Raw genomic sequence first — 12,120 nt, 5'->3', positions numbered from 1 at the left:
GTTTTTTTCATTTCCTACCTGCTGATGGTATTGCTAAAATTGATCTGGAGAAGAGCTCTATTTAATTGGCTTAAAAACAAACAAGCAATGGGACTTCCCTGGTGGTCAACGGTTAAGACTTCAAGCTTTCACTGTGAGGGGTAGGGGTGGGCGGATGGGAGTTGATCCCTGGTCTGGGAACTAAGATCTCACATGTCACAAATCACAGCCAACAAAACAAAACAAAACCAAAACAACCCAAAGCATTTATACCAGTTGAAATATAACAGACTGGATCCAGCACTTTTCAGGTTTATATGATCTGAGATTAATTTTGGCATATTAAAGCAAGTTTGGAGTTTTTAAGTAAAACAAGCATATCTTTAGAGCTATCAACACTGAAAATAATGCAGGCATACAACTTTTATTCTCCTTGAGTTTACTGGTCAGGTAAGTTCATGTTATCTTTGTTACAAAACTTGTCGGCAAGAAAAGTAACTTGGTATGATAAAATTTTTGTGAGTGATCTAAACAAGTAAATTGGATGTGAATGAGATAGAGGTTAACAGGCATTGCTTTTAGGTAGCTTCCTCCAATCTTTTTGGGGAATGTTCTTATGTACTTTTTTTCCTACTTTTTTTTTCTTTTCAGTCCCTATAAGAAAAGAGAAGAATTTTCAGTAATGCTTTTCAAACTACAACTGGTAAATCAATGAATCATGAGATTAATTGAGTGGAGGCACAATATGCTATCTGTTTAAAAGGAACAGACTAGAAAATTATGAGACAACATTGCACATAATAAAGATAAAAATTGCACCATAAAACTTTTTTCCAGTTACATATATATGTCCATATGCTGTTATAAACTGTAGCTTTCACTGTTTTAGTAAAAAAAAAAAAAATTTAAGCTTTGACCCAGAGGACAGGATAGACTGAGGGACTGACTGCTCCCCATTCCCATTTGGACTCAAGAATGCTGACACCAATGATGAAGGGAAACTTGTTATACTGGGTTGATCAAAAAGTTCCTTTAGTTTTTAAGTAAAAATAAGATACATTTTTCACTTTCACCAAGAACTTTATTGAATAACATATTCACTGTTTTGTTCCATAACCTACTGCCATTTTCCAGGCAACTTCATAATTCCACCTTTCCCAAACTTATTATCTTTTTTAGCAAAGAACTGTTACAGGTGCCTTTTACTCTAGGAAGCTGAAATTTTTTTGCCATTAAGATAATTTTGAAAAGACTAAAATAAATGGAAATTCAAAGGTGCAATGTCTGGTGAACACTGCAGATGAATCAGAACTTCCTAGCCAACCTGATCAGTTTTTGCCTAGTCATCAAAGAAACACGTTTTACATTACCTTGATGCAAGATTGTGGGCTTTCTGTTGACTAATTTTGAACACTTTTTGTTGATTGCTGCTTTCAGTGGGTCTAATTGGGAGCAGTACTTGGTGGAAATAATTGTTTGGTTTTACAAAAGAAGTTCATAATAGAGGACTCCTTTCCAATCCCACCATCTTCCAATATCACTTCTTTGGATGAAGACTGGCCTCTGGTGAGGTTGGTGGTGGTTCATTTTGCTTGCCCATGATCTCTTCTGTTCCATGTTATTGTACGGTGTCTACTTTTCATTGCCCATCACAATTTATTTTAAAAATAGAAAGTTTTTGCTATGTTTCAGTAGAACCACATGTGGAAATATGGTCAAGGTTTTTTCCACTTCACTTATGTAGAACCCAAATTTATCAAAGCGATTAACACAAACAAGCTGGTGAAAGTGATTCTCAATGCTTGATTTGAGTATTTTGAGCATGTCAGCTATCTCTCAAGTGGTATAATGCTGACTGTTCTATTAATGTCTTGACTTGATCAGTATCAACTTCAACTGCTCTACCCAACTGTGGAGCATCACCCAGTGAGAGATCTCCAGCCTGAAACTTCACAAACCACTTTTGACACATTTGATCACTCATACCACCTTCTCCATATACTGCACAAATTTTTTTGTGTGTTTCAGCTGTGTTTTTCTCTCTTGAAATAATAAAGCACAATATGCTGAAAATCTTGCCTTTTTCTTCCACCTTCAATATTAAAACAGCTATACAAAAATTTACTACTTTTGATAAATTTTTAATGCATGCAAGTATGACAGGTGTAGTAATATAACCTAACAAAATTGTTTCAAATGAAGTTAAAAACAACTGTTACTAGAGCCATCATACAGAAAAAAAAATCAAAGGAACCTTTCAGCCAACTCACAGAATCTGATCACCAAAGCATGACAAGCATGACTGAATGGCGGGCTGTCCCACCGTCTTTCCTGTGCCCCATCTTCCATCTAGGCTGCAGAGTCAAGACATCCTAAAAACTCCATTTCCCTGACCCCACTGCAGCAGAGCACCAGATGGGAGTCAGCATCCACTCTTCAGGTGCTGTGGTAGACTCAAGATGGCTTGCATCCCTAACCCTAACTCTACTCCTCCCACTGAGAAAGTGAAAGTCGCTTATTCGTGTCCAACTCTTTGTGACCCCATGGACTATATGCTTCATGGAATTCTCCAGACCAGAATACTGGAGTGGGTAGCCTTTCCCTTCGCCAGGGGATCTTCCCAATCCAGGGATGGAACCCAGGTCTCCCTCATTGCAGGCGGATTCTTTACCAGCTGAGCTATCAGGGAAGACTCCCACTGAGCGGTGGAATCTAATTCCTCTTCCCTGGAATCTGATCTGGCCTTGGGTATTTGTTCAGCCAAAAGAATGCAGCAGCTATGACCTTCTCAAACTCTGAGTATAGTTCATAAGAGGCCTTGCAGCTTCCATCTAGGCCACCCTCTTGGAATGCTTGTTCTAGGGCCTTTGTCATGTGAGAAATCTGACTGCACTGGGACAACCATGCTGTCTGTGACCCAAACATTGTGAAGACCCTGGAGGATGAGAAAGTATGTGGAAGTGCTCATTACAGGCATGAAGAAGCTGTCCTGGAAAGAAATCTTTCAGCTGTAGCTGCTTCCAGCACAGATCCGAACCACCTAACCAAGCCCTCTCCTGACTCACAAAATTATGATCAAAATAAAAGTTATTTAGGCCACAAAGTTTTAGGGTACTTTGTTACATAACAACATTAACAGAAGAGATTTTTCTTCTCAAAACTTGCATTTAGAACTGGGTTAAGCAGAGAGACAGTGGCATGCTTTGCTCTTAGGGTGTCTTGAAGTAGATCTCTGATAAACAGGGTACTTTATTTCAGGCCTCCACCCTCACAGGTGTCAGAGTAGGGCAAGTTTTAGGACAGGACACAGGAATCAAGAGCCATCGCGCTGAGAGAATCCAAAGGCTAACACTAAGGACCACAGGAGAGCCAGGAAGAGCTTGGGGTACAAAGTCAGAAATGAAGCAAGACAGATAAACTCAGACAGCTAACATTTGCTGGACAGTGACTATGTCAGGAACGCATTAGCACTCTGTGAACATGATTTCATTTGATAGCTGCCCCCCCCCCCCCCACTATCCCAGGTTACTCTGATTACTCACATTTCATAAATGAAGAAATCAAGGCACAAGGAAGTTAAGTAATTTCACAAAGTCCTACAACGGGTAAATGGCAGAGCCTGGATTCATCTGGCCCAAAGCTGGTACTCCTGCTAGCCACTCACCAGCATGGCTCCCAAGAGCCAGGGCCAGGTCACTCAAAGGAGGGCAAAAACCAGTTCTTAAAGAATTCAGTTATAAGAGAGGGTCGGTAATCCTCCAGACGAGGAACTAGGCAAGGTGACCCCAGCTGACAGGACAAAGGGTGAATTCCCGGTGACGGAGGTGAGTATGGGCCTGTTGGAGACGCCCAGTTATAGCTGGAGAGGTGAATGTCCATCACGAAGCCTGAGCCAGGAGGGCACCCGGGTCTGAGGCACACACCTGCCTCATGCATCCCTGCGATCATCTACCAGGCTTAGGCCACTGTCAGCCCTGGACAGTCAGCCTCCCATGGTGGTGACCTGCAGACACAGGTTCAGTGCCTCCTCTACCAACCTCATGTGATCCTAACCCAGCAGAGCTTGTTCGTGGCTCCATTTCTGACCGAAATCCCTCCTGTGGACTCGCCTGCTTCTGGTGATTTCTCCCTCCTTCTGGCACTCAAACCATGGCTTCCCTCCAGGTTTTCTGGCTAAGCATGCCTTGTCCTGGCCCTGACTCCATGGTCTTCCCATGACTCAGGGCTCTGGCTCCCTGCCCAGGACCCCACCCTCCTTATGTTCTGCTCCTCCCAGCTAAGGCCCCAGGGGAGGAAAGAATAGGAATGTTTACCTCAGAGCTGCTGGCTTACTAAGACCCTCCACCCTTACCACTGAATCAACAACTTGGGCCTTCTGGTTCTGTGAACACAGCTACTGACCCAACCACACCTGCAGAACACTGAGGATACACAGTGACCCACGAAGCTGTAAGCAGGGGATCAGCCTGAGTGGCTGGTACTCCATCAGGGAACTGGCTCCTCACTACAGAACACACCCAGCGGCCCACAGCCCACAGCCCTGAAGTCTGCCTGTCCTACCCTGTCTCGAGGTTGCGGGTGTTCAAGCAAAAGGAAGGAACATCAGAAACAGGCTTGCTCAACAGACCTGATGCCTGGAGTCCCAAGTCTTTAGCTAACACTTGCTTCCCAAACTCCAGCACATGAGCTTTAGTTCAGTCCAGAGTCTGCTCCCATTTCTACTCTCACTAGGAACCCTTCCAGCGTTGTTTCGGCTCTTCAGCTTTAGTCCCCTCGTCTGTGACAAAGGGAATAATGCATGGTAAGCACCTAGGGCAGTATCAGGAGCACAGCTGATGAACAAAAACAGCGGCCATTGATTCAAGAAAGAATCATCAACAGATGCTTAAGTTAATGAGTTAAAGTTTGATGAAGAACAAGATAGCTATATAATCTTAAAGATGTCGCTGTTCTTGTTCAGTCAACTAAACCATGTCTGAATCTTTTACGACTCTGTGGACTGGAGCCCACCAGGTTCCTCTGTCCATGGAACTCTCCAGGCAAGAATACTGGAGTGGGTTGCCATTTCCTTCTCCAGGGGATCTTCCTGATTCAGGGATCAAACTCGCGTCTCCTACACTGGCAGACAGATTCTTTACCAGCGAGCCACTTAAGCTCAACTTTAAAGTAGCTCTACACAAATTACTTATAAAAGGGAAAATAATCAAAGGACACTATCAAGAGAGTAAAAAACCCACAAATGAGAGTAAATATTTGCAAAGCATACATACGACAAGGAGTTAATATTCAGAATACAGAACTAAACTTCTACAATTCAACAACAACAAATGTAATTCAAAGGACTCAAATAGATATATCTCCAAAGAAGAAATACAAGTGTTCAATAAGCTCATGAGAAGATACTCAACATCACTAATCACCAGGGAAATGCAAATCAGAACTATAATGAGATACCACTTAAAACCTATTAGGAGAGCTATCGTTAAAACAAAAGCAAAACAGAAAAACACATATGTTGGCCAAGGATGTGGAGAAACTGGAATCCAAGTGCACAGCTAGTGGGAATATAAAACGGTGCTGCCACTGTGGAAAGATGGAAAAGCCATTGTGACAGCTCTTCATAAAGTTAAAAACTGAACTGCCACATAAATCCAGCAAATCTACTCCTGCATTTATACTCAAAAGACTTGAAAGCAGGGATTCAGATACTTGTACACCAATGTTCAGAGGCAGAAACAACTGAAGTTGTCCACTAATAAATAAAATGGATCAACAAAATATGATGTATACATACAATGGAATCTTAGCCATAAAAGGAGATTCTGATACCTGCTACAGCATGGATGTAGTAAACACTATACTTGGTGGAAAAAAGCAGACACTGAAAGAAATATTTTATGATTCCACTTGCACTAAGTACTCAGAACAGGCAATTTCATAGAGACAGAAAGTAGAATAGAGGTCACCAGGGGCTGCAGAAAGAAGGGTAGTGGGCTGTATTGTTCAATGGTGAGTTTTAGTCTGAGGTAATAAAAAGTGTTCTCAAACTAAATGGTGATGATGGCTGCACAACACTGTGAATATACTGGGTTGTTAAACTTAAAATGATAAACTTTATATGTATATTTTACCATCATTTTTTAAACATAAAGGGTGCTGCAGTCGTGTCTGACTCTGTGCGACCCCATAGACGGCAGCCCACCAGGCTCCCCTGTCCCTGAGATTCTCCAGGCAAGAACACTGGAGTGGGTTGCCATTTCCTTCTCCAATGCATGAAAGTGAAAAGTGAAAGTGAAGTTGCTCAGTCGTGTCCGACTTTTCGCGATCCCATGGACCGCAGCCCACCAGGCTCCTCCGTCCATGGGATTTTCCAGGCAAGAGTACTGGAGTGGGGTGCCATGGCCTTCTCCAAACATACAGGGTACTCAGGTCTGAAGCAGTATGAAGTCCCTTTGAACTCTCTAAACTGACTGGTGAGGGCTTGCTTGACACTGGCCCACACTGAGAAGACACATGTGGGATAAAGTTAAAATTGAGCAGAACAGGAACAACAGACAATGAAAGAAGAGGTTTAAATCAGGGTCTTTCAGGGCTTGGCAGTAACATTTGGGGCTTGCAGGCTATGGGGTCCATGGTGCAACTTCTCAATTTTGCAGGTTTGGCCTGAGAGTAGCCATAAACATACATAAATGAATGAGAAGGGCTGTGTTTTAATGAAACCTTATTTATAAAAAATAGGAGGCTTCTGCCAATCCTTGGTCTAAATAAAAGTGTGGGAGGGGAAGAGGGTCAGCAAGGCATCGTATTTTTTAATATTATATGAACACAACAAAAGAGGGAGCCCTGTGAGATTAGGAAAACCATCCTGAACCACACAACTCCTTCTAAAAATTCCAGGAAACTAATTTCATATAAAAATAAACAGCAGAAAATTACTAAGGTCAAATCTCAAAGTTATTATTTAAAAAAAGACAGAAGTATAACATTTCTGTAAGATGAGACCACACCAGAAATACATGCATACAAAATAGCTCTAATTACAACCATTTTAAAACTAGCTAAATATTAATAAGAAAATTATATATGACACGAAAGAACCACAGTGAATGGAATTAGAAAAATTCGTTAAGAGTTTTACTTTACTCAAAGTAACACTTAGAAGTAAAAGGGGAAAAGATTAAGACTAAATTAGAAGAAACACAAGACCAAATAAATGCAATTTTAAAATGCCTTTGGGAAAACAGGAGGAAAATTTTTCAAGAAATCACAGAAGACAGTAAAATGATTTGAATGAAAATGACAATATGGCAGATAAGTGAACAAAATATTAAAAAATCAAGAAAATACACATTAAAAAATTAAGGTATACATGTCCTGGTATAAAATCAAGAAAATCTGTAAACACTTCCAGGAATGTTCTCAAATTGAGGAAAAAATATCTAAAACTACATATACACCATGTATCCATGTATTTAAGAATACTTAAACAACCAATACCAAGACATTCCAGTAAATTCACCAGACTTTCGGGAGAGAAAAAATCCTTTATGCATCTATGGGGGCAGAAAAAAAGCCAGTGGCTTATATGAGAAACAAAAGGAGGATATTGTCAGGCTTTTTAACACCAATGCTTGATGCCAGAAGAAAATAATAGAGTAACTGAGTATCTTAAATCCAAGGCAAATAAAATGTGACTCAAAAGACTTTGTATCCAGCAAAACTGACTTTCATATATAAAAAAGCACATACTATTATCAACATGCAAGAGCTCAGGAAGGGCCTTCTGGAAAATAGCAGATATAAGCCCAAATCTTGAGTTAGAATTTGGGTAGTGGAAGAAGGGGTATAGTATAAGCAGATGGCATAGTATAAACAAAAGCACAGAGATGGGGAAACAAAGAATATTTTCAAGGATTGTTATTTTTTTCACTAACTTATTCATCTTTCCGGAGAAGGCAATGGCAACCCACTCCAGTACTCTTGCCTGGAAAATCCCATGGACGGAGGAGCCTGGTGGGCTGCAGTCCATGGGGTCGCTAGGAGTCGGACACGACTGAGCAACTTCACTTTCACTTTTCACTTTCATGCATTGGAGAAGGAAATGGCAACCCACTCCAGTGTTCTTGCCTGGAGAATCCCAGGGACGGGGGAGCCTGGTGGGCTGCCGTCTATGGGGTCACATAGAGTCGGACACGACTGAAGAAACTTAGCAGCAGCAGCAGCAGCATTCATCCTTCAAATCTAAACATTACTTTCTCAGAGAACCTTCCCTGATCCTACCAGACTAGGTCAGGTTCTCTGTTACGTGCTCTCTTAGCTCATTCTTGTCTCTAATTTGAACCACTGTTGTTATAACAAAATAATGAATTGTGAAACTGGTCATTTACCATCTCCTCCCCTAGAACATAAAGCTTTCTGAAGCCAGGGACTCAGGATGACAGAGTCACATCATAATCCCACTGCCCAGCCCGAAGCCTTGCATCACAGTCACTCAAAAATGTGCTGAGTTAATGAATGGGTGGATCCACTTAGCTGGAATGGAGGGTTGTACACAAGACTACAAAAATTGGGAATTTTACTGGGAATCAGACTGTGAATGACCTAGAACGCTAGGGTTAAATGCTTAGATTTTTATTCTTCTTGCTTTTTAAATTTAAAAACAGTGATGATTTAGCAAAGAATATACTGGAGGATTAAGTCTCTCATCTCTCACTAGGGTATAAACTCTTGAGAGCTGGTGTGCTCACACAATGACTGATTAGGAAAACAATACCCATTATTTTATAAACGAGCCTTGAATAAATGTCAAGTTCTCTGAGGTGGTAGTGGGTACCTTTTAAGCAAAAAGAGGCAGGGCCAAAAAGTTCGTTCCATAATGTCTTATGGTAAACCCTGAATGAACTTTTTGGCCAAGCCAATATTTGGCTAAACACTCTGTGAATCAACTTCATCTTTCAAGGGCTCAGTAGCACTTTCTTAAAAGATCAACTTCCCTCAGTGCTGTGTCTCCCAGAGTGACTGGATTGGGTGTCAGTCTCTATGTTTTGGGACATAATTTAATTATGGACTATACCTTTAATAACTTTCAGAGGCCAAGGACAAAATGCAAATAAGCACAAACTTTTTTTCTTTTTAAAGAATAAAACAGCCACCCAGTCAAAAACTGAAGCACACAGAAGGATATAAAGTGAAAAGCAAGTCTCACAGACTCCCAGCTCTCCTTCCCAGATGATCCTGGTTAAGTTTCTTGTGTAAATTTTTATTTCTAAAATGTTGTTATTAATGCAACAGGAAAACTACACAGTCCATATTTCTTATGAAGGTTCAATCTTCTAGATCCTGTTTGACCTAATCAGAGGCTAAATTCAGGTCCCAAATAAAGAAACTTAAAATTTTCTTGAAATCCAACACAAAACTTAGATCTAAATAGACTCAAGGAAAAAAACAAAATTAATACGTATGTATTAGTTTTTAAGTCAGATTTCATTTTATTTCTTACTACCCATGGTAAAATAAACTCTTCTAAGATTTTTTAAAATAGTGTAAGTTGGTAGTCATCTGGAAACCATTTATTAACTAATTAAACCCTAAATCCATGCAGAAAAAGTATCAAATGCACTCAAGGTCAAAATGAAACAAGGACATAAGCACCTATATGCCTTGACAAAGCAACAGCTCCTGGTAAAATTCCTGATATTCAAGAGAGATTTAAAAATAAATGTCCTGTTAATTTCAATGTTGCCTGTAAGCAGATCTCAACTGATCCTTAGATGATGAGGTTAAGGTAAACATAACTGCCTACTGGGGGGGCTGAAATAACCTGGGACTTGTAAGAGGTGGGAAGTAATCCAATTAACAGAAGCATTGAAAATATGTGATCTTACAACAAAATGAGTACCAATTTGAAAAATGTCTATGGGCATGTTCTTCTCCAAATAGAGAGCAGAGTGAATACAGGGAATTAATTTTAAACAATACTCCTAGGATCTAAGGCAACCGTATGTCTGGGGCTACTAAACTCTCCAAAGCCTGAATATTAACAAGTTCCTTGCATGGTAATTATTCTAATTTTTCAATTAAAAAATCTAATGTAACAAACAGTCAACAAATTCAAACTCTTATTAAAATCAGCCTCTAGTTCTTCATACTCCATCCACAAAAAGAGCTACATAATTGTGCCCTCTTTATTTAGGGTTTCTTTTGTTTGGGGAAGGGGGTGGTGCCACAGCTTGCAGCACATGGGATCTTAGTCCTTACTACGGATGAAACCGACACCCCCTGCAATGAAAGCACTGAGTCTTAACCACTGGACCGCCAGAGAACTGCCCTTTCTCAAAGATGCAAACCATCTGCCCCCTGTGCAAATGAGGCTCACCTGGCTGCATCAGGCTGCACCTGTCACAAGGCAGAAACCTGAAGGTGTTCAGAAAGGCAGGTGACACGTGGTCATTCAGTCTGCTGCTGCTGCTGCTGCTGCTGCTGCGTCGCTTCAGTCGTGTCCGACTCTGTGCGACCCCATAGACAGCAGCCCACCAGGCTCCTCTGTCCCTGGGATTCTCCAGGCAAGAACACTGGAGTGCCTCTTTTCAACTGCAGTGAGCTGGTGTCCTAACATTGAAGACTAACTAGTGAAACTGCTAAACAAAGCCCATGCCAGTAGAGGAAAGGGGCCTTTAGACCTGATGAAGAGCTGTCCAGCCCGTTCTTTTAGTTAGTTATTTTTAAAATATTTATTTGGACACGGTATCTTCGATCTTCATTGTAGCATGCAGGAATCTTTTTTTTTTTTTTTTTTCTGAGTTGCAGCATGTGGGATCTAGTTCCCTGACCAGGGATGGAACCTGGGTCCCATACATTGGGAATGTGGAGTCTTAAGCCACTGGACCGCCAAGTTCCTAGGCCAGTCTTTTCTTATGTCTATTGTTATTAAGGAAAAGATTCCTCTAAGGTGAGCCAAGCTCAGTGGCTCACTTTAACTTAGAGCAACTATTTGCTGCTTCACGAGTTTCCAGCCATCTAACAGGATTCTCCTAAGTCAGCTCTCACTCCAGCAATGCTCTGCATCCCTGCTTGGGAAGGTCCGAGGGAAGCAGATGAAATTAATTAGGATACAGCCCATCAAAGCCAAGGCAAGTATTTTACCAGCTGTGTACAAAGACCTTCCCACAACCATGGCAAAGGCCGCAGAAGAAATATTTTTACCACTGAGAGTTCCACAGTCACTGTCCTTTTTGACTCGCTCCTCCTCTCTTCAGCTCTCTGCCCTGACAATCTCAGCCAGTCCACCATGTTTGTTCTCACAGAGGCACAAGGATTTCTTTTAAGATTATTTTTGTGGTTTACCCAACTAACCGGGAAATCAGGCCTGTTGGGATAGACGGTAAAATCAAATAAACAATCCTCTGAATGTCTGGGAAACGGCTGCTGGGCCTTCAACTTCAGGAGACACTCGGGCCAGCTGTGCTCTTCTACGCGGGGTCCTCCTCGTCCATCGCCACGTCGTCACTGGCATTCTGCTGCTGCTCGGCCTCTGGCCCCGCGGGGAGGATGCTTGTGACGGTGTGGAGCAGAGCTTCGATTTGCTCCTCTGTCAGCCGTTCCTCACTCTCCTCCACCATCTGCAGAAGGAAAGAAAACCCCCCAGGACTTATAAGGAGCCTCACAGACTGGGCCCACCCCCGCCCTCCCCTCCCCATGTTGTTCCTGGTCTCGGCCCAGCCCCTCAGCACAGAGCTCAGGGTCTGGCTCCTGAGCTGCCCTGGGTCTCCAGGCCCTTTCCGCTGTAACTCCCCAGGAGGCAGAAGCCTGCTCAAATTCCAGGGTAAGCCGATGTGGCTGCTCCACACGAGTCAGTGAAAAAAGCAAGCTGCAGGTTAGCATTTTTTCTTAAAGAAAAAGCAAACCCTAACAGTTCCCTACCCATCCACCTACACACAAAAATACACTACATAGACAGAGAAAACTCACCCGGGTAAAATGGCATTTTATATACACTTTGGTGCATCACAACCAGCACATCTGCTAACTTATGTCCTGTAGCAGCAGCTCAGTTGATGACTGCCCACTATGTGCCAAATGGTTTGTTTACTTTTTCTAATCCTTACTACTATCCCTACTGACAACAGCTCCTGGGCCTGGCAC

At 41.9% G+C, this 12,120-nt stretch overlaps 1 protein-coding gene across 4 annotated transcripts in view; it reads right to left on the bottom strand.

The window, feature by feature from the left end:
* Positions 1–231: 231 nt before the first annotated feature.
* Positions 232–12,120, bottom strand: part of CRCP (CGRP receptor component) — a 49,784-nt gene continuing 37,895 nt past the window's right edge. For 2 of the 4 annotated variants that reach the window (XM_059881215.1, XM_015460368.3), the window contains one exon: positions 1,039–11,597. In XM_059881215.1, coding sequence (XP_059737198.1) covers positions 11,448–11,597 — 150 coding nt within the window. In that variant the 3' untranslated portion in view covers positions 1,039–11,447. 4 annotated transcript variants of the gene reach the window in all.

Source organism: Bos taurus, chromosome 25 (genome assembly GCF_002263795.3).
Source record: "Bos taurus isolate L1 Dominette 01449 registration number 42190680 breed Hereford chromosome 25, ARS-UCD2.0, whole genome shotgun sequence".
In the NCBI taxonomy this organism is placed as follows: Eukaryota; Metazoa; Chordata; class Mammalia; order Artiodactyla; family Bovidae; genus Bos; species Bos taurus.
This window is presented reverse-complemented; position numbering and strand designations above follow the sequence as displayed.